The sequence below is a fragment of the Thamnophis elegans genome, chromosome 8 (assembly GCF_009769535.1).
Source record: "Thamnophis elegans isolate rThaEle1 chromosome 8, rThaEle1.pri, whole genome shotgun sequence".
In the NCBI taxonomy this organism is placed as follows: domain Eukaryota; kingdom Metazoa; phylum Chordata; class Lepidosauria; order Squamata; family Colubridae; genus Thamnophis; species Thamnophis elegans.
The window spans coordinates 66,660,253-66,684,170 of NC_045548.1; the positions used below are offsets into that span (position 1 = coordinate 66,660,253).

Sequence of the window (23,918 nt, forward strand, 5' to 3'; positions counted from 1 at the left end):
TCCAGCATCTTAATCACTGCACAAAAATAGATGCTCAGAGATGATGCTAATCATTAACGTGTGCAAGCATATAATGAAGTACCTGCACACATTCTAAATAATTACAAAAATCGGGTCAAAACAAAATATGTAAAGCTATATTTCCAAGCAACTATACAAAACAATACTCTTTAGAAAGGGATTGTGCAAAATATTTTGAAGTCCTGTTCTTACCAACACATTTTTCAGCAACCTCTTGTAGAAATATTTCTGATGGCTTAGGGGTCCATTCACGTGTGTGGATCTTAAGAATCTCCTTTCTTGCCTAGAAACATAAAAAAAAAGTTTTTAAGATTTCTTAATTTTAAGGTATCAAATATTCCAGTTCCCATTCATGAATGCTCTATGCTTACATTAACATTAATTTTTATATAGACAAAACTACTGTACTGTTCATTATTACAATTCCTCAATATAATTCTAATTATATAACAAAATAACTTTGGAAAAAGCTAACAGTGTAAGCTTTATGTGATTTTTATCTTCATGCAGTGTATAAGACGCACCCAAATTTTCATCCTCTTGTTTTGGGGCGAAAGGTGCATCTTATACTTCAAAAAATACAGTATTTAGTGACCCACAGTGGTATAGAGATGGATGGAATTACAGAATGAACAATAAGATTGTTTCCTGGGATGCCCTATAGTTTTCCATTTCAGTCTGATTATTGTCTTCATAAGTCAGATTTTAATGGGCTTGTTTCTAAATGAATAGTTGTTGGGAAATGCAAAGAAGGGCAGCCCCAAGTAAAGTATGCTACCATCTTAGGATGAAGCATTTTAGAAAATCATTCCACTAGTTAATAATGGAATGTATTTCAATCTGATGCATTATGTGTTTTGATGAGTAGATTGATGGGGTTAATACAGGATAGGGTTAACTGGATAGGGTTAACTCTTCTTGTAGGAGGCAGGGGGATCTCCTGGGGAGAAGGTCCCTTTGAGCAGCCACTTTTAAGAAAAATGTGCAGTGGATCTACAATCATGGAACTGGCAGCACACCAAAGAGAGCAGAAGAGAATGCATAGCAATAGCACTTAAGACTTATATACCGCTCCATAGTGCTTTACAGCAATTTCTGAGTAGTTTCAATGTCAGCATAAGTCTACTTTCTTGATTTATGATGGACCAAATGAAAAACAAAAGACAATACAGGAAATATATTTATTAGAAACAATGTGATATCTCACTCTGCACAACTTGAACTTGTTTCTGTATAATAATTATAGACATCCAGTTCATTTCCACTGATTTAAACACAGTTGCTCTGTAAGCCTTATGTTTATTGCTCTATACAAAATGCTCCATCGTGGTAAGCCGAAGCTAATTATTCATCAGTAGTAGAATTTCTTACCTCTTTATCTGGTAATGTAAATAGGAATTCTCTGTCAAAACGTCCAGGTCGTCTCAAAGCGGGGTCTATGGAATCCAATCTGTTTGTAGCACCAATCACCACAATCTCACCTCTATGGTCTAAGCCATCCATCAATGCAAGCAATGTAGACACAATTGAGCTTAAAAACAAAAATTTAAAATATGTTATCCTTTACATGGTAAAATCCACAGGACTTATTTTAAATGCCTGAGAAAAGTGATTTTACAGCAGGTCTTCACAATCCTTTTCAGACTCAGGACTATGTTTTGCTTAACGTGCACCTCAGGATTACTTTCTTTGATAAGACAATGACATAAAGCAAAAACATAAAATATACATGAAGTATGTACCAATAAATAAATAAATGCTGCTAATATGATTAATTACTCGGTTCATTTTCAAGTATAGGTCCTTGATGCAGTACTGGTATCTCTGGAGGCTGAGAGGATGAAGAGAAACTGACTTTTGCTTAACCTGACAATGCAGAGCAGCTCTGGATTTTGCTCTTTCCTGGACCAGGAGTCCTTGCTCCCAGTCACTCATGCTTTACACACTCCTGCTTGAACGAATGCAATATGCTTTATATGGGGGCTGTTCTTGAACACTATTCTACAGCTACAAATGGTCCACAATGGAGCAACAATATTGGGTGTTCCTAACTTTGGCCATGTTACACCTCTTTATGCAAGATGCAATGGTTCCCAGTTTCTTCCGGGTGCAATTCCAAGATGCTGGTTATCATCTTTAAAGCCCTACATGGAACCTGATTATATGTGGGACTGCCTTTCCCTAAGAATATCTGCCTGTTCCAGTTTGGAGAAGGTAGGCAAGCTTGAGATCTCCTTCCTGAAATCCTGACCTAGAGGGACCTTAGAAGCATGCCTTTTCCATGGCCGCCCCTACCTTATGAATACCCTTTCACCCAGGTGCTGGGATAGGACAGGATGGACTGAAGGCAATTAAAGTTGGCTGTGGAACATCCTAAGATTGGGCACAGCAACTTTAAACACTCAAAGAGCCATTTGGACCAGTTTCCCACAGAAAACACAGGGAGCCTAAGATCCTAACCGGAAGCTCCCCATTCAATTCTGGAGTTGACTGGAAGTCCGGTTTCCCCCACCATAGCTTGGCATCCTTTTTCATCTACCTGTCCCAATTGAAAGCCCTATCAATTGTGGACCCAACCAGAGAACCTGCTAGTTGCCACAGAACCTCTTGGCGCACAGTGCTAACCCCTCCCTCAACCGGAAGGTCCTCTCAAAATTGTGGCGCTGACTGGAGACAGGGAGCCACAACAGAGGGATGAAAGAGCTACATGCAGCTCCAGAGCTGTCCTAAGGAGTTGATATGGAGCTATGGTTTTTGATTGTTTGATGGTTAAGTTTTAGAGTTATTAGGTTTTATTGCTGTTGTGAGTTGCCTAGAGTTGTTTAATATGAACAAATACACAAATCTTTAAAAGCAATAAACAAACATGTTTCTGGAAGTGTATTATCTGTAACAAAAATTTTTTTTTTTCTGGACACAATCTAGTTCCAAAACAGACAAACAAGCTCCACAATACCCGAGTTAGTCCCTTCTGAAAGAGATGTTCCAGAAATAAACATTTTTGCATTTCTACATTACTAATAAGTTGGTGTAGAAAACTGCAGTTCAATCGTTTTTTGAAGGATTCCTAGAGCTGTACACAAAAGCCTGTATGAAACTGCTGGATTTCATTGAAAAGAAATAGAAAGGACAGCTGAGATCAGATTTTTTTTAATAACACCATAACAGAGAAAGCTAGAAAATATATAATAATAATAAAAGGCACCTCAGTTAAAATCTGCAATGTTTTCAGATATTTTATACTTTCATGCTTGACCTAAAGAGTTTATTAAAAATTGTTCAATAGAATGGAAATAGTGAAGTGTAAGAGAAAAGTTAGGGAACATTTCAGTTGAAATATGTTCATGGAAGATTAAATATATCCATAAGCAAAAGGTTGTAGGAAGTTACTTCAAGTATACAAAGTAGTAGTATGATTAAAATTCAAATAAAGGTTTTGAGTTGATATAATAACAAAATCTAAATATAATTAAGTGGAAGGAGGCGACTCTAACCTTATTAAACTACATATATCTTAGGGCTAGTTACAATGGAAAAATACTTTATATAATTGTTATTAAATATTAGACTATAAAGGTGATGACAATGTATTTTTGCAACATTATTTTATTACTATTTTTAATGAATCAAAGAAAACCTACAGATTTTTAAATATGCATATTACTTGATCAAAAGTACTGTTATTTATGTAGGCAAATAACTAAATACTATGTTTCCTTGCTTATTTAACCATCTCTGTACAAATTTTCTCAAAATAGAATGGATTCAAGGTCAAATTACTTTTTACAATCTTTTGAATTTAATCTGTCATATTGAAGTGCAAATAAATTTTGAAGAGTTATAGTTTTTAATTACAAAGCACATACCTGTGAATCTGATCTTGCCTACTGGACCTTACAGGAGCAAGGCCATCTATCTCATCAAAGAATATAATTGAAGGACGCATCTGAAAGGCCTAAAAAGAGAAGTTCAAATTAATTATGATTCAAAGTAGTTGTGCAGAACTCAAGACACAAAGAAAGCAAATTTACCTGATCAAACAGCAGACGAAGCTGTCGCTCAGATTCGCCCACCCATTTACTGAGACAATCAGCACCTTTTCTCATGAAAAATGCTATTCTTTTGTCTCCATGACTGCACTCATTAGCAAGTGCCCTGGCAACAAGAGTTTTTCCAGTCCCCGGTGGACCATAGAAAAGGCAGCCCCTGGAAGAATTCAAACTTGCAGTTAAAAGTAATCATTTCAGCATACTCTACCTAATCACTTTAAGACATTGGCAACCAGGTTTTTAAGAAAAACCTCCTACAAACAGCACACAAAAGGCACAGAGCTTATTACACTGATGTTTTTAGTTATCAATATCGGTGCCTATGAATTTGGAGGTATGAGCATGCTAATTAATAATCATCCTCAATGGTCACAAAACGTAGAGGCTCAGGGCATATTTTCTCACAGACACAAGAATGTCCTCACTATTGTTCCAGCTATTTTCCAGAAGTTACTCATCTTAACAAAGAAATCTCACTTCTTGTTTTGAAGTTTAACTTCTGGAATACTACAAACCAACTGTGGAGCAGTCAGTCACATTTATTTATCATATTTATACAGCCACCCATCTCACAAAGGCAACTCTGGGCAGTGCATAACGAACAGTTAAAACCACATATAAACAAACAACAATATAGGCAAGATATACAAACGACTGAAGAACAAATCGATATTAGATTGTGTAGAAATCTTGGTATTGAAAGAATAAAAGAAACCAGTTCAGCAATGAAGCTATCTGAGTATGTCTCCATTCAAAAATTTCCCAGAATGCTAATTTTATATATACATAACCAAGAGATCTCAGAATTTTTCCACTTGAAATTCCATAAGGAATCTGAAAATTGTAATTAAGGACCTATAAATTTCCTGTAAAAGATCCCCAAATTTCTAGATTATAGATTGCCCAAGCCAGGCACCACAGGCAGGTTTTTGTCCATGATTATGGACTCAAATGCTGATGCAGAATTTTCTGTGAACTTCTTCTCATATGAGGTCAAAATTCAGAGGTGGCAATGGTGCTTTTGGGCATAAACCCTTTTCTAAAATTACAGAAATGATCATGAAAGATAATGGAGAACAATAGGACTGTACATGATACCAAGAACAAAGGTGGTAGCAATTTTAATACATATCATCATTTCAATTTTCTGAAATGTTTGTATGTGTTATCCTTTCTTAACAAGCGTTCTGCATTAATAATTATTCAAAATATTAAAGTTGTTGTTGAAATAACCCACAGGTTTTTGATATGCATCAATTATCTGATTTCAGGAGTTCTAGGAGAAGATGCAGACATGAGATAGAATGAATTGAAACCAAAAGTATCAATTGGCAGCAGCATTTAATGAATCTCTGTGGCTCTTCAGAAGGAGGCAACATGAATGGATTTCCCTCTAGAGCAGGGGTGTCAAACTCAAGAACCGCGGGACGGATGTGGCACTCGGGGTGCTTAGATCCAGCCCAGAAATAGCAAAGGACTGGCCCATCCTTCCAGCTAAAATTATTCTAAACCATTTTCTGACAAAACTGATAGCATTTAGGATTGTTCCTTCGTCCAATTTTTTTAATGGTTATTTTCTTCTATATTTGGTGCTTTTGTATTGGCTGCTATATTTACATTTTCTTGGCTCCAATAATTATTTCAATTTCTAACCTCTGTAAATAATGTAATTTCTTATTTCCCAATTCTTAATTTGTTCTTTCTTAATTCGGACTTGTTTATATTTTGCATGATCTCTTGTGGAAGTCTAGCTATAATAATATATTAATTTGAAATTACAAAAATGTACACAAAAATAATTCAAAGACACCTTCAGGTTCCTTTAAGGTTTGAGTACTTCTTAATATAATATAGTATAAGTTAATATAATATAAAGTTAGAACACATGTATATTTTTTTTGTAAACTACTATGACTATGACCTTGTCAATTTTAACTTGCTACTCAAATTGATCTAAATAGTGCATCAAAGTGTTTATTAAGAAATGATCTTGTTGTCTAGAGGTCTTAAGAAACTATCCCAAGAAAGTCCAAATTTTAAAACGACTTTAACATCCAGTAAAAGGAAATAATTTTAAGTACTACCTTGGAGGTTGAATCTTGAATCTCTCAAACACTTCTGGATAAAGTAGTGGGAAAACTACCATCTCCTTTAAAGCTGAAATATGATCAGAAAGTCCACCCACACTAGTAAATCGCACCTAAAAAGGGAGACAGTTGACAAATGGAAATAATAAAAATCATAGCCAAAGTAAATGCTAAATATTATCTATCACTGTCCTCAAAAGTATCTTTTAAGTTTATTATCAGTATATTAAAGAACAGCTCAATCTACATGGTATCCAGGAATCAACAATAACTCAATGTCACATAATGAATAACCAAAGAATAGTTACATTAATTTTAAAGATAAGATTATCTACATTCAAGTTTTATGTCAGAATGCAAGACATCAAATCCTTACTGAAGTGTCTATTTGCATTGGATCAACGTCAGCCAGGCTTGCTCCAATTTTCATTCGATCTCTGTGGATTCCCTTCAACTCATCTTTTTGAAAATTCAGCGGAAGGCACCTAAAGTGAGAATTAATAGTTGTTGAAAGTGCTGAAGTAAAAAGTAGAATTTAATTTAGCCAAAATTTAAAACCCTGAATAGAAAAATAGATGTACAGTAGTTTCATAGTTAATGTTAAAGCCTGGTAACATTTAATTATGGAAAGTCAGAATTTACCTTTTTTCACTGACATTATTTTAGACAGAACCCCCCAATGTAATCTCTGGGAAAAATACACTACCCACTTAGAATAAATACCTGCTCAATGCTTTGTTGCGACTTCTTTTCCTACGTCTCTCAAAGCGTTCTTCATCATCAGATGACGACGAAGTTGTGGAATCACTATTATGAATCGCATGTTTTCGCCTATTTTTTTTTAAAAAAAATAAGTATGAAAATGCTTGTTGTGGTAATATTAATGTATTAGTAAATATATGCTGAATGAGTGTAGATATGAGTGGTTGAGTAGAAAAAGGGTTGAAGAATAAGGAGAAGGTGCAGCTAAAATCCATGTTGGATTTCCTCCATGAATCTACATTGGCTGCAGTGGTGGGTTGCAGGCAGTACACCCCAGTACGGGCGTACCAGAGCCTGCCCGCAGCACTGGGTACCACATCGGTACGGTGCTCTGGAGGGCCGATCCGCCCTCCTTACCTGTCTTTAAAGTTTTCAGTGCTTCTGTGCATGGTGCATACAGCGCCTGCACAACTGGAGCGTCACCGGATGGCAAGATACATGCGCACACTGTGTGCGTCCATGTGGACGATGCCGGGCCCGTTCCAACCGTACTAGTTGGAATGGGATACGGAACCGACCACTCATTGGCTGGATATATAGTTATGGTTAGTCACTCTGACAAACATAGACTGACAAGCAAAGCATAATTTTAATTTATACTAAGAAGCTGATACTTGATTCTGCATACTATGTAAACCAAATCTCTCTTGAAAACAACATTTATGAGGACATACTGTACATGTAGTTCTCACTTAGCAACCATTCAGTTACAATGGAGCTGAATAAGCTGAAGTTACAATGACATTGAAAAAGTGAATTATAACCACTGCAGTGTCCCATGGTCAGGAGATCAGACAGTAAAGTTTATTCTATAATAAATTATAATAAACTTTTGCTAAATTAATCATTAGGGGGATACAAGCAGCATCTGAAACATTGCTACAACTGTATCTGTTGCACACACAAAAACATACCTATTTATCTTTTTACAGAAAGGACTCCGTGGTCCTGCAGGGCTAAAAGAGAAACTCCCTCTTACTGGAGAGGCTGCATCATCATAAAATAATTTAGGCTTCTTCTGATGCCTGGGCTCTGTTAACAATATCAAACATTTTTTTTTTTAAAAAGTAGGCTAATATTCTTGCTTCTATGATAGAGAATGAGAAAACACGTAGCAAAACATTTGTTTACAATAAGCCTAATTTTTAACTTACACAAAGTTCATTTGTTAACTTTGTTCCTGGAAAGACAATCAGAAAACAAATCCAGGCAACATTGGCTGAAAAGTTACACAATAAAGATGTACAACTGCATGAAATGTTAAGATGGCAGCCCCTCACCCAAAGCAAAACAAAAGCAGATTTGCATCAAAAAGTAACTTTTCCAAGTAATATATTCACAACCACAAATAGAGGACATATGAATCAAATTTAACTCAGAATGTTTTTTTTAAAATTCCAACCAAGCAACAATTAAATGGATTCTAGCAATCCGGCTAATCTGTACAATTATAGAACAGAACCAAACAAAGAGCCAAATGAGTTAATTTTAGCAGCCATCATCAAGGTTATAAAAGCAAAACCTAAATTCCCTGGGTTAAAGGCTTGAAGCATCTTCCTAATTAACATGGTTGCACAATATATGACTCTGCATTTAATCAGGCCTGCAAAGACAAAGCCCAGTAAATCTTTATGAAATCCACAGGTATATTATGCTTTTGCACTTGGAAATCTTCCATGGGGAAAAAAGCATACCACACAGGAACAACAAAACATTACAAGTCACAATCTCTAACTTCCAGAAATGTGAAAACTGCAGAATTTACTAGAGAAATTGAATTTTTTTTCTTATGATCAAAGCAGTATGTTCAGTCCTTAAGTACTGTATGTGCTTAACCAACTGCCTCCCCAATCCTCTAATTCCAAGTAGAGAAGGGATAGAATCTGTCACTGATTTATTGACTAATGACTTTGAAAGTTTCAATAAGAAAAAACATTAAAAAAGAACTAATCATGAACCTTTATTTTATGGAATAAAATGCCTCTTTTTGCCTTCAACTTACAATGTTTATGAGGAGTTTGGTTGGATATCAACACACATTAAATACCGTATTTTTCGGAGTATAAGATGCACCTTTTTCCCTCAAAAAAGAGGCTATAAATCTGGGTGCGTCTTATATATTGAATACAGCATTTTTTGCTTCCCAAAACTCCATCCCCTTCACCAAAATGGCCATGCAGAGCCTGTATGAGGCTTATAGAGTGCTCCTGGGGGCTGGGGATGGCAGAAATGAGCAAAAAACGGGCCGTTTTTTGCTCGATTTCCCCCCCTCAGCCCCCAGGAGCACTCTACAAGCCTCCTAAAGCCACTAAAAAAAATGGGCCAGTTTTCGCAAAAAACTAGCCATTTTTGGGAGGTCTGCAGAATGCAAAAACTTTTTTTTTAATTTGCCTCTTCAAAACCTTGGTGCGTCATACTGCGGTGCATCTTATACTCTGAAAAATACGGTATATATTTTGATATTGGAAATTTGAAAATTTACAATAAACAAACGAGATTTCCAGGAATGGTATAAAAGAAACCTACTTTCTGCTGAAACTTGATAACGTACAACAGTTTTTCGCTGTCGGAGATCATAGCGCTTTTGATTTTCTTCTCCATCTTCATCTTCATGGTCCTCAACTTCTTCTGAAGATTCTAATTAAATTAAATAAATTGCTCTAGCTTTAATAGTTTCTGAACCCATAACAAATTTCACAATTGCTATTTTCTATTTCAGCTAGAAACATACACATTTATCAGTTTTATTTTTTGCTAGAAAAAAATGCAGCTTCAATGTCCATATCAAACCAGATCCAATTTGAAGCTACCTCAAAATTCTAATCATGATCTGAAGGAAACAGATAATTTCAACCCTTGGTAGAAGGTAATGGGCAAATCACTTCTGAAAACATTGCCCACAACCACTGAAAATACCATCCAACAACTGCAGAGACCTGGTCCAGGCAGTTGCCAGGAGTCAAAACTGCCTGGAAAATAGGTGTAGGTACACATATGCAAAAGTACAATATAGTAAGAGAAGAGTTTTAGTGAATTCTCTGAGAGGACCACCAGGGATTAACCTGAAAATTCTGGATAATCAATTCATAAGACCAGTCGGTCATACGACCAACATTCACCAAACACTTCTCAGAGGTTTTTGATTAAAACATCTTTCATTAATTTACCCATAAGTATATCCCTCACTCATACTCCATACTCCAAATTTTCATATATAACAGTACAGTTCTAAAAAGTAAAAGCAGCACAACAACCTGCACTTCCATCCTGATTGTCAGAGGTTTCTTCATCTGTCCTTTGGATAGCAGGTTTCCCTCCAGAGTACATATCAAGGTTTCCCTGGAAATAGCATAAAATCTCATTCAAGTAATCCAGCATTACATGATGCTTCGGTGACAATTTCAGTAGATTCAGTAAATGGAATCAGTACAATTATTGGACTGCGCAAATCTGTTGAAAAAGATCTTTCATAAAGTACAGATGCACACCTTTCTGAGCTGTATTTATCTTACTCAATTGCTTTGGAAGCCGCTACTGGTGCTTGCAGATGTGTTTGGCCTTTGACCTGATCTAGTTTGAGGATGCAGAAAGACAGGTCACAGCCACTTCCAAAGCCTTACAAACAGCACTTCTAATTTAATGATTTGGAAAGAAATATATCTCCTGCAGTTATAAAGTACATCTTAGAATTACATAGAATTTTCTCGCAGGTTATTTTCAAACTATCAAAGCAAAAGCAATATTGGTACCTCCACAATAATAAATGTGCACTTACTCCTTTTCTACCATTGAACACCACAAGGTCTTCCATCATTCGTCTACGGCGCATCTTCTTCATATCGTCCATTTTTTGTAGTACAGCTTCTGCAGTACTGACAAAGTAAGCAACGTATAATTAAACAAAATGTTAACAAAGAATCAGTTAAACAAAGAATGCCACAATATTCAGTTCATAGAAAGCTAGAACTATTAATAAAAGCAGGTCCAATCCTGTGTATATCAACAGACAAGCAATAATGTCCCTACTTGTTTGTTTCTTTTTTCATTTGTATGTTGTCCATTCCAGAAAGTTTGCCCTTTTCTTTACTCTTGGAGCTCCTTCTATCATAAAAACAACAACACACTACCAAATACAAAATTTCCTACCATTTTGGAGTGGGGAAAAAACAAACACTAATGTAGGTGCATGTAATATTTTCCAAAACAGGTATATTTTGAATTTTTAGAGTATGTTGGTAGGTACTCTAAGAAAATGATTATCAGGCAGGTATGGTTAGTCATAAAGCATTATTTTGCCAGAAAATAAATAATGTGGATCTGCAAAACTCAGGGACATTCTAAAACCACTTTCCAGATATCTCCAACTAATTCCTAGTCAGAAAACTTAGTTTAAAAAAGTGTTGAACTTCTCCCAGAAAAACATAATCAGTGGGTGGGGGAATATTCCCGAGGTATCCAGAATATTCCATGCTCAAATTAATAAAGCAGCTACTGGTGTTTGTTATGCAGCATTCCAATATCCTCCTGATTTTTATTTTATTATCTTATTTAAAATAGATGGTGTAAGGATATACTACATCAAACATCTTGTGAAAAAACCAATTTCAGTAGGAACCACACTACAAGTAGTCCTAGACTTACAACTGTAATTAAGCCCAAAATTTGTTTCTAAGTGAGTTAAGTGAATTTTGCCCCATTTTTATCACTTTGTGCCACAATTATTAAGTGAATCACTGCAGCTGTTAAGTTAGTTACACAATTGGTTAAGTGAATCTGGCTTCACCATTGCCTTTGCTTGTCAGAAGGTTGCAAAAAAAAAGGATCACATGATCCCAAGATTCTGTAACCATCATAAATATGAAGCAATTCCCAAGCGCCTGAATTTTGGTCACATGATCATGGGGATATGCTACAGTATGAGTATTTAGAGTATTTATTAATACTTATAGGCCGCCCTTTTCCCTGAGGGGACTCAGGGCGGCTTACATAAAATGAAGGGAAGGGATATACAAACAGTAACACATACAATACATAAAGTAAAATAATAAGCAACATTCATTCATCATTCGGGCGGGGGCAATTATCTTTGTCCCCAGGCCTGACGGGCTAGCCAGGTCTTAAGGGCTGTGCGGAAGGCCTGGACGGTGGTGAGGGTACGAATCTCCACGGGGAGATCATTCCAAAGGGTCGGAGCTACTACTGAAAAGGCTCTCCTCCTTGTAGTTGCCAGTCGGCACTGACTGGCAGATGGAACTCGGAGAAGGCCTAATCTATGTGATGTAATTGGTCGCAGGGAGGTAATTGGCAGGAGGCGGTCTCTCAAGTACACAGACCCACTACCATGAAGGGCTTTATGAGTGACAAGTAGCACCTTGAAGCGCACCCGGAGATCCACAGGTAGCCAGCGCAGCTCGCGGAGGATAGGTGTTATGTGGGTGAACCGAGGTGCACCCACAATCACTCGCGCGGCTGCGTTCTGGACCAGCTGAAGTCGCCGGATGCCGGATGAAAAATGATGTCACTTTTTTTCAATGTAACTGTCAGTCACTAAATGAACTGTTGTAAGTCGAAGACTACCTGTATTTAGTTCTTAAAAGTGTCTGCTTCAGAAGCAAAGAACTGTCCCTGGGGGCAGAGCTCTGCCCCTACACGAGATATGACCCTATTTAATTTATGGTCTTCCAAAATGCTTGCCACTTCCAATATACAAAAAGGAAGAGCCATTAATCAACTGGAGCTTCCTATTTTTTATAGAAGGAATCAATTATGGAGGAAATAAAAAGATAAAACCTTACTTTGTAATTAGTTTGTCAAACAGTACCGACTGGTTCATAGTACTATAGCGACTTCGTCTAATTCTGCAACTACGACGGACTTCAACATCCCCATTTTCTTCTGCAGCATGTTCTTCAGGCTTCCCATCTACTCCTTTCTTCAGAGATCTGGTAACAGGAACTACAGCTCCTAAAGTAAAATGAAGAATTTTCCTTTGCTGCACTTCAGTTTGTTTCCTAAATTAAGGATCATGTCAATTAAATTTCACTTCACTTTCAATCTTTATGTTGAGATCTTTTTAAAACTGTTTTTATGTGTTCAAGGATAGTTCCCCAGAATATCTGAATTGCCTGTAAATTTGATAAGCATCCTTCACCCACAAATCTCATCCATATAATTAGTAACATTTGTTTAAAAGTAACTTTGTCAACGGAAACAAAAATACTTTCATTATTTATCACAATAATAAAGTAACTTTGTACCAATTTTGTTGTATTTAAGTATAATGACAATAAAGATTATACTTATATAAAATACATTTCTTTTCCAGTGTCTTTTTTTCTACTGCACACTTCTACCTAACCTTTCACAAAGCTGACTTATTCTGATTGCAAAAAAATAAAAATGACATAGCACAAGGCATTAAAGGTTGCCATGGTGGTAGGAAATCAGAAAATTTTAGGAGCTTTATACTATGTGAATAGAAGTACAGGTAGGAATAGACATACATATATTCACCCTTCAGTTTCAGCTACACATCTCCACATGACTGTTTCCATTCCACAGTATTAATTATCCCTCCTACTTTGGCCATTTGCTGTGAAGCTTCTCTGAAATATTCCTTTTCAGAAACTTGTTCGCATAATTACTATTGAATTAATATATTCTAAACTTCTAAGGTAGTATTTCTTGAACTTTTTGCTTAAACTTTGTGCCTTCCTACTTTTAAAAACTATAGAGAATCCCCAATTTTTTTTTGCTTATATGAATTATATTTATGGATATTTATCACATTAAATATTAAAATGCATCCATTTGTATATGTATTTAATGAACCATAAAAAATTATCAAAAAAAGTGTTCTTTATTTAAAAAACATTTTTATTATCAAATAAAAATGAGAAGAGTGACATTGTTTTAAAATTTTGCAAATAACTTCAATACTTGGCAATTAATTTTGAAATTTGAATCTCTCTGATAGCGTGAAAGGGTTCTTTGACCAAACTAAGAAATACTCTTCTTAGGTATAGACTTTGATGCAAGAAGCTGAAAATGATACATAGTAAGATATTTGAGAGGACAAAAAAGAAAAACATCCAGCCTGTCACCCAAAAATATGAATAGCATGTAGATTGATTATTAACCAATGTACTGATAAATTTTGGCCCAAGCAAATCCCAAGAGGTTTTGGCTGATTTCCAGATTTTGGATGAAACAACATCCAGCTGAGAAAGGAGAGACAAAGTTGAAGTACAAATGTTCCTTGTCTCCCCTCTTTAATGCTGGGGGGCATCTCCTTCTCCCCCTTTCAACCACTGCTATCACACCATGTCTTCAATCTTTCCAGAGGCTTCCTTTCCTCTCTCCTTTGCTACCCAACTTCTGGAAAAAATCAGCCGTTATATTTCATTGAAACCAAAATACTGGAAATGTATATTTCCACCCCAGTTTGAACATGGTTCAGCTGAAATAGAATATTTTGCATATTTCAAACCTCAAGCCACCAAGGCTACCTTTGTAAAAGCAAACCCAAGGATGTTTTGCATAAACAATAATTCTCTGAACTAGAAATTTCAGTCAATATATTTGAGCCTCTGCAGTCTATCCACAACCAATAGAATGTATATTTTACTAGATTTACCTTCTTCACCATCTTCATTCTTTCCACCCGCCTGCATTCTAGCCAGTTGTCTGCATAGAAGCAAAGATATCAAGTTTTTATCAGCTTGACGTTCAATTAATAGTTTTTATTTAGGTCAGTACTAGAATAAGATTTAGTATCAGAAGAATTAAGTGGACTTAAAAATGGTTTGTGCTGTTTTAGTTTCTATATACTTCCTTACTTATGATTATTTCATTTTTTTATTTGCTTTGTTACCTTGCCTCTTCTATCTATCTATCTATCTATCTATCTATCTATCTATCTAACTAACTAAATTGTTTTTTCAGAGTCTTTTGGTTTTGGGAGGTAGTTTTTGTTTATTAAAAAAAAAACCATGCTGAAAATTGGTTATATAATTTTAGTTTTCACTGAATTACAGTTGTATTGCAAAACATTGACTTCCAATTTGAAAAAAGAAAAAAAGAAAGAAATGCAGCTCCTGGCTGGTTTTTCAAAGGATACAATAAAATTAAAATGTTCTAACAGTATTGTAGAAGATAAAATATGAATTATCTTTTTAATTTGCTAGTCTTCCAAACACCCTTTAAAAACATTTGTGCTTTTCTTAGTTCTAATAAGTTCTGTTGGTATAAACATTTTTATTTTTTTTTATTTCTGTAAGCTTTTCTTAGAAAATAAGGTTTTAATCAGAAAATCATTTTCTAGTCCTATAACACTGCTGTGCTCTAAAGGATCCAAGTATAACATAATTTTATCAAGTGATCTGTAAAAGAAAAAAAATACCTTGTAAAATGTTTCCTGTTAATCTCATTTTCACTCAGTGTTGACATCGTTTTGTCAAAGCTAGGGCTTGAATAATGCGGATTATTTTTCCTCATAGATCTTAAGGTGTGCTGCCTTGTAAAATGCCCACATTCTTTGTCTGAAGAGAACTCCTGAAGCAGTACAAGAAGGATAATTAAGATTGCATAGTTAATTATGTTCTAACTCTGATGTTAACAACTTTCTTTTAATTTGAAATATTTATGCACCTTAATTCTGATTTAATACTTCTGTAAGTTATTAAAACAAAGTAGATAGCAAAAGTGATCCATCAAATGATGTCCTAAGCTGCTTAAGTTTTAAAAGACAAAAACAAAATTAGGTTGTATATATACATTCACAACTCCAACTAATATATCTCTGGTATTTCCATAAGTATTCTTATAAGATTATCCAAAAATTCATTAAACAAGGAGACAATTTATGTCCTGTGAAATATGGAACCACTCACCAAGAATTCCATTTATGCATAGTTTATCACCATTATATACTTCTTATTGCATATGACAACCAACCTTTTATTTATGCATTTATTTATGCAACTTGCATCTCATCTAAGTGACAATGGATGGCTCAGAACAGATAAAAATGATTCATTAAAAGCAAGTTTGGTAATCAATGTAGAACCTTCAATTCCATATTCTTGTAAAACATTTGTTAGCCTAACATCACATGAACGTAACACATTATCTGAGAATATGACAACTTATTTTATATTTGTAATTCACTTCTGTATTTGAATACAAAATGTATGTATGTATGTATATATATATCATTCTGACACTACCTCATTTCATACACATACACATAGTTCTAAAATTATGATCATTCAGGGACCATTCAAGTTATAGAGCCATAATTTCAAAAGGCTCATGAAAAGGTTGAATGTCATTTGAACAAGCCCTCACACAATTTGGCTGAACAGCCTCTGGAAAAATGACCAGGATAGCCAGCAGCTGCCTCCTGAACAGCTGGGCAGGGTATGCATTGTCAACAGAAGCAGTAAGGCAGCTAGGATCAGTTTGGGCTGCAGCTCTACCAGGGCCAATAAGCACAGGGCAGCAAGGGCAGCAGAGTGGAAGGAGGCCAAAAGGGTTAGATTAGGGGGTGGGGGAAGAGAGGCAGGTGGGGGAGTTAAAGAATAGACAATCCCTTACTTTACCAAGACTCAGAGATGGGAAAGACCAAGCTGGGAATAGTTTGGATCAGTTTGAGCCCTTGGCTAGTGACCAGTATGATTCAGTTTACAATACAAGTAGTCCACTAATGTAGTTCCTTTAGTGACCATACAATGGCACTGAAAAAAGTGACTTATGACCATTTTTCACACTTATGGTCCTTGCAGCATCCCCATGGTCACGTGATTTACATTCAGAATGCCAAAACAGATTCATTTAAACCACTGTTATACTAATTTAACATCTGCAGTGATTCACTTAACAAATGTGGCAAGAAAAGTTGTAAAATGGGGGAAAACATCCTTTTCCCCAATTCACGTAAATATGGTGCAATGCAATAAATAATTCAGTGTGTTGTCAGCTGCCAGATTAACTGTAACAATACACTGGAAAACTAGTCAGCAGTATTTAAAATTGTGAGAAATGCCCTTACTTAAAAGAAAAAATGCAAAACAGCAGAAAAGATACTTCAACTCTATTTCAATTGTATTTTTCAGAGTATAAGACGCAGCAAGGCTTTGAAAAGGAAAACTTTAAAAAAAAGTTTTTTCACTCTGCAAACCTCCCAAAATGGCCCATTTTTCATGAAAACAGGCTCCCCCCCCCTTTTTTAAAAAGGGCATGAATAGCCCTTAGGAGGCTTGTAGAGTGCTGCTGCAGGGTGGGGGTGGGGGCAAAAATAAGCAAAAATCCGCCGTTTTTCATCAAAAAAAGGGAATGTATAGCCCTTAGAAAGCTTATAGAGTGCTGCTGGGGGCTGGGCAAAAAATGGCCCTTTCCCCTCATTTCTGCCCTCCCCAGCTCTCTGAAAGCCTTCTAAAAGCTATGCATGGCCATTTTGGTGAAGGAGGCACAGTTTCGGGAGGCAAAAAATGCTGTATTCAGTGTATAAGATGCACCCAAATTTCTAGCCTCTTTTTTGAGGGAAAAAGGTGCTTCTTATACTCAGAAAAATATGGTACATTTTGATGAAAAACTGCTTTATTCAGATTCAATATACATTATTTAGATATATCAGCAAACTAAATTACCCAGAAAATATATCTATTAAAATTGAATGAGCTCAAAAGATTTATTTAAATAGTATCTCTGTAGACTATCTTTATGTACTTATATTTTCAGCAACATTTATGAGTATAATTTATTGTAGCTTCTCTGATACATTGTATTCAAATATGCTTGACCACTTTTACCTTTTATGAATTACAGAAAGTGCTTAAATTACTTTTTTAAAGAACTAGAAGCATCTGCATGAATATGTATTTCTAGAATATTATCAACTGAAGAATTAAAATTTGGATTAAAATTTGATTGATAAAATTTCCCATCACAAATGACATGTTTAGTTTCTGTTGTATTTAACAATTATACTTTTTCATAATTACAAATTATTTTTCAGTCAAAGTAGTCCTTAAGTAGAGCATGTTTTATAAAATATATTTCTGACTACAACCTTTTTTAGAGTATGATATAGTACTACACAATGACTCTTCAGTCCTCCTACTCAACAAGAATTTGTAGATTACTCAGTTTCTGAAATAATCTCTTCCTAGAGGCAGATAGCAGACTGGGACATTATATTTTAATAACTTTAGAAATAAAATATGTTGGAATATTCTCTAAAATAGAAATGTATATTAAAAATTCCAGAAAGTAACATTTGTTAATTGTATGAGCAGTATTTTTTTATAATTAGCTTCCCAATTATGTTCTGTGCTTAATTTTAAAGGTACCATTGCATATGCATTACTGTTTAAATCTGTTCATGAGCTTTTTCAAAATTTCATACATGCAAGACATTGCAAATTTCTAATTAACTTTAACACCGTCATACTATAAGTTGCTGAAAATAAAAACTTTTAATCACAGTGCTTTAAGATGAATTCATTTTTCCTAGATATATAAATTTGATTTTCTGTCATATCATTTATTACTTGTTAGTATTTAATATTTTAACATCAAACTCCATAGCAGATACTATGGAGTAAATATAGAAAATATAGAAATATATTTTGGCACTCTAAAAACCATGTAACCTTGTGGTGCTAGGAAGTTTAACTTTCAGTATAGTGTGTACAAAATTGCAACCTAAAAAGTTTATTATAAAATTGTAGAGATCAGAAATTAATCTCTTTTCTTCACAGATTAAAAATATGTGTCTATTTTACTACTTCCATGAATTGATGTGTACCTTTATGCATGAGGAATAGTGGATGGGTGACAATTCTTAAAAGCTGTAAAATAAAGTTAAATGTTAAGGGTGTTATTCCTGTGGGATGTTTTATAAGCCAATGTATCAAACTCTATTATATGCAATTACCCATCATAATAAAATTAGTTGGAATAATTGGTGGCTGTAATTTTTGGCTAACCAAATTATGTTGGCTGCTGTTTAGTACTTCCTGATAAAAACATTCTTGTTTTAATGATTATCACAAGTTCCCTGATGGAACAATAAAGTTCTAAACATACCAATTCAGTCCATAGACTAAGGCTATATCTCTTTGTTAGGTAAACAAGTTAAGATGTGTGTACCCAATAAAACCCAAATTTGCATGGCTAAAGCTCTTTAGTGATTCACACAACCACGTAAATTGAAACAACTGCAGCTCAATTGCAGCTTGGAGGCACATTACCCCCAACCCCTTTTCAAACCTATATTCTTAATGAAAAATTCTTCAAATAAGGAAGTTACAATCCAGTACTTCTGTAGCCTAACAAATATTGGATCCCTTCTCTTTCTTTTTTACATCCAGCAGTAGTGTTTCATTTAAAATCAAACCAAATAAAAAAAAGTTTATAGACTGAATCACAACTCCAGCTATTACCCAAGTTGGAGGAGTATAGGAGCGGATGAATAGTTACAAAAATAATGCCAGCAACAGAAAAGTTAGTAAAAGTTCTAACCAAACAATGCCAGCAAATCTGGAGAACACCACAATGGTTAACAATTTGTAAGGTCAGCTATAAAGAGTAAGAAAAAAGACCTTGATGGAAATATTAAACATTATCTATGCAAAGGGGGCTGAACCACTTTTTTAAGTGCAGAGAAAGGACATAATATTCAGAAGCAATTCAAGCAGATGCCAACCTTATTCAACCTAATATAAGAAGTTGGATATCACAATTAGACCTGCAGAATTCTGTTAGAATAGAATAGAATTCAATTCTTTATTAGCCAAGTGTGATTGGAAACACAAGTAATTTGTCTTTATATGTCTCAGTGTACATAAAAAGACGAGATACATTCCTCAAGAATCATAAGATATAATACTTAATGATAGTCATAGGGTACAAATAAGCAATCAGGAAACAATATCAATAGTAAGGATACAAGCAACAAAGTTACAATCCTGCAGTCATAAGTGGGAGAAAATAGGTAATAGGAACTAATAGTAATTACTTGTTTAGCAGTAATCCAGTAATTGTGTTGGGGGTGGGGGGCTATTACAGTCTGTCAATAAAATATAGTTCTAGTCTTCCTATGGACAATTTCCAGAACTGGTCTACCTGGGAAGAGGCTGACATCACTACACCTATCAATATCCATCCCCACCTCCCCAAAGCCATAAATGCAGGTTACAAATACAATATCCTTAATTCCACAAGTTAGCAGAAAAATGCTCAGGGCCACCCAACGGCTGATGAGATGAAACTGGAAAAGGAAGATGCCAGATGTTCAACCAGATGTTAGAAAAGGCTTTGTGGCAATGAAGCCCCAAAATACCCAAATTAAGTCACTGGCTGGAGAATTCTGGGAGTTGAAGTCCACATGTCCACAAGTTTGAAGTCCTCTGCGTTAAACTATAGAAAGTGCTCAGGAAAATGGAAATTCATTCCAATTATCCTCATGGGAACCCATCTACAGGAGATGGACAAACCGACTGGCACCAGATTGGCTAAGAGTGAGACTAAACTATATTCTTTTTGTTTATATTACCCATTTTTGTATCCAATAACTCAACCGGAGGATTGTCATCGTCCCCCGGCCTGTATTTTGAACCCCGCGCTCGTTCCTGTTATGTTCTACCCCTTCTCTAAACTCACCGTCCGGGCTTTCCGATCGGCGGGTGGATCCCCGCTGGCCGGTCCGAGGGATCGACTTTCCACCGAGCGTTTCCTCCGAGACGAAGCCGCGGTCCTCAAAGTGAGAAACTCCGAACTCGATTCCATCGCTTCGTAGAGAGACTGCGGGGATCTGGAAGAGGCCCCGCCTTGAGGCTCGGGGCGGCCAGAGCCACCCGAACCGCTACGGAGCACCACCATGGCGATGTCCGCCTCTCCTCAACTGCCTCTGAATTCTGGCGCCACAAGCCGGAGCGCCATCTCGTCACCAACCGTTCCTCGGATCCCTCCGCCGTGCCGTCCTTCTTTCCTGCGGGATTTAATTTTCATCCAAGCCGCCGCCTCAGCGATCCGTCCCGATTCAAGAGGCTTGCTGGGACTGCCCCCGTTGACTAGGTTACGCTCGGCGGGAGCACTTCTGTCTCGGCGCTAGTTTTCTCCCTCCCGTTAAATAGATCCACCGCCGCGGAAGGACACGACTCGCGTCCTGCGCCCTAAAAGTTTTTGGCGCGTGGGCAAGTTGGAGTGCGGCTTGTTTTCCTTCGCTCTGATTGGTCCGCGCTCTGGCGCGCGGTGTTTTGCTGCTACTGCCCGCGAAGCTCTCAAATAGAGAATGTTTAAAACTTTGCACGACTCTTTGAGAAAGGCGCGTTTTCTGTATCAACGCAACCAGCTCACTCTTATGTTTGGAAACGCCTTGAAATTCACACGTATAAATCTTCTTAAGAATACATATAAAGTTGCACTTGTATGTGATGCACTCCCAATGGGCAAGACAAAACAACGCCACTATTCTGGTGGAACAATTTTATGGAACAATCAACTAGTCTCGTACATATGTTGTGCACGGACAATAAAGAATTATTATTATGCAAACCGGATTAAAGTTTGTAGCAAACCTCTCTCCAACCTGGGTTTCAAAGCCCTACGCGCTGCAATCTCCTGCCCGCTGAGCTAATCGAAATATATCCATTACCAGAGGAAGCCTATTTGCGCTCTTTTGGCCATAGAAAAGGCGATCCCACGGAAAGGGAAATAAGTAACGATGCCTTTTTAAGTGCTAAACGCGTACATGCTTTAAGCTGTTTTCCTCGACATCACCAAAATGGAAGGAAAAATTGCATTTCCCATATAATTTTGCATCTGTTGGAGGAGCAGAAGGGAGAGAATGAAATCCTTAACCGCAAAGGAAAGGTGCCAAAACAGTTTACATCTAGAAAAAAAACAGGCTCCGGATATTTAAAAAAAATCCTGCTGCAAAAATAAACACTTATTCCTCCTTTTGTCTTCAACATTTTATCTATTCTTTTTAACAATTGCACCGGGATTGTAATCAGCTGGAGAATCAACTCTTTTGTATAAGGAGGACCTACTTCCCTATTGGCTTGTGAAAAGTCAAAATAATTGTGGCAGTACAGTGGAATGGCACACAGCGCTGAATTGGACTAAGGTGGCCCATCAAAGTTAGGTTTCTGCTTAAAAAAAAAGAAGCCAACTCCTCTCCAAATATACAGTGCCACCATGAGATCCCTTGGTCGCTGGGATTACTAAAACTCCTTACTGCTCCTATGGAGCCAAGTATAGCTTGCATCCAAGGGACTCGCACAACGTATAGAATCAGGGCACTAATGCTGAGTAGGTCCTGACATATGTCCCTTTAGCAAAGGGGTATCCCCTTAATTTTATTTCCTAACCAGTCCTCCCACAGCAGTTAAAAATAATCTAAAATGTTTTCTTACTGAAGAGACGTTGATGGAGTCAGGAACATTGATTCCCAAATGAATGATTTTTCTTAAGCTGATCAGAAAGCTGACTCTTCTCTACAACCCCAAGAGCTTTATATTCTCTTTCAGGCAACAGGTGGGACTTGGCTAATCACTTTACCTGCTTGCCAGGAAAGGCTTCACCTGTTTGATTTCTATATAGCCAGCTATTGTTAAAAACACAGAAGCAACACCCCCACATAATACTTAAAAGGTGGAATTACATGGCTTATTTACATGATGTACTAATAGTAACAGCAGCAAATATTTATTTGGGGTTGTATTTTACACATTTTTAGATTCTCCTGAAAATTAAAAGCCCTTTTCCATTGGGTTTTCCAAGGTGAGGATGAATTAAACTACCGGTGTATCCTACAACTTTCAACAACTGTGGGTGGCTAACAATCAAATTATTATAAAACCTATAGAACATAGAGGTAAAAGCTGGCAAGCATGAAAAAGCAAGGGATCTCACTCTTTTTTTACCTTTCCCAGCGTTAGATCCGTTTCCAGAGAACTGGATCTTGGCATAATGTATCCCAAGAAAGATAATTGGAGCCTGGTCATTTGTGCCTTCAATGAGAACTCTGGTTGAACTGTTCAACAATCCACTGGTTTGTTTTCTTGGTTATCCACAGAATACTATTCAGAAGTATTTCTGAGGTTTTACTCCTAGGCAAGTGTCTTACCTGTCAATGATTACTTCAGCTTCAATCATAATAACACACGAGCATATAATAGATACAAACTCAAGGTAAACCGCTCCAAACTCGATTGCAGAAAATATGACTTCAGCAACAGAGTGGTCAATGCCTGGAATGCTCTACCTGACTCTGTTGTTACATCCTCAAACAACCATAACTTTAACCTTAAACTGTCTACTGTTGACCTCACCCCATTCCTAAGAAGTCAATTGGGGTGTACATAAGTCCACCAGCATTCCTAAGGTCCCTGTCCTACTGTCCCCATTTATTTGTACCCATTTCCTGCGCTCTTATTCATGTTTATTCCTATTCCTGTTATCTTGTACATGAGTGATAAACTAAAGAAATAAATTAAATTAAATAAATAAGTGTAAATATCTCCGACTTAGCACCCTTTATGTCTCCTGGAAAGCCATTGATTGCAAATTGTAGTTCCAATGCACTTAGAAAGGAGGATTTAGAGGTCTGATGTTTATGCTTATAACTTCAGCACTGACACATGACTGGAGAGATATAATTATGAAAACAGACCCGCCTTTATTTAAAGTGAAATGAGCACTTCTAAACAAGGTTGCAATAAAATGGGAGGGAAGGGGGGTGGGGAAATCAGGCTCCATAGAATGAATGAGCTGGAAGGGACCTTGGAGGTCTTCTAGTCCAGCTCCCTGCTCAAGGAGGAGAACCTATACAATGGCACACAAGTGGCTGTCCAGTCTCTTCTTAAAAACCTCCAGTGATGGAGCAGCCTCCACGGTTTATGGAGGCAAGCTTTTCCACTGGTTAATTGTTCTGTTAGGAAGCTTCTCCTTAATTCCAGGATGCTTCTCTCCGATTAGTTTAACTGACACT

The 23,918-nt window shown here is 36.5% G+C and overlaps 1 protein-coding gene across 1 annotated transcript in view; it reads right to left on the reverse strand.

Annotated features, from left to right (window-relative positions):
* ATAD2 (ATPase family AAA domain containing 2) overlaps positions 1-21,036 on the reverse strand; it is a 37,470-nt gene extending 16,434 nt beyond the window's left edge. The window contains exons 1-15 of the mRNA XM_032222793.1: positions 20,585-21,036; positions 15,321-15,472; positions 14,556-14,605; positions 12,715-12,883; positions 10,695-10,791; positions 10,174-10,258; positions 9,446-9,556; positions 7,834-7,951; positions 6,881-6,988; positions 6,534-6,642; positions 6,155-6,270; positions 4,053-4,227; positions 3,888-3,976; positions 1,393-1,552; positions 214-304 (exon numbers count right to left, since the gene is read on the reverse strand). Coding sequence (XP_032078684.1) covers positions 214-304; positions 1,393-1,552; positions 3,888-3,976; positions 4,053-4,227; positions 6,155-6,270; positions 6,534-6,642; positions 6,881-6,988; positions 7,834-7,951; positions 9,446-9,556; positions 10,174-10,258; positions 10,695-10,791; positions 12,715-12,883; positions 14,556-14,605; positions 15,321-15,472; positions 20,585-20,803 — 1,849 coding nt within the window. The 5' untranslated portion in view covers positions 20,804-21,036. The remainder of the gene's footprint in view (positions 1-213; positions 305-1,392; positions 1,553-3,887; positions 3,977-4,052; positions 4,228-6,154; positions 6,271-6,533; positions 6,643-6,880; positions 6,989-7,833; positions 7,952-9,445; positions 9,557-10,173; positions 10,259-10,694; positions 10,792-12,714; positions 12,884-14,555; positions 14,606-15,320; positions 15,473-20,584) is intronic.
* Positions 21,037-23,918: the final 2,882 nt, after the last annotated feature.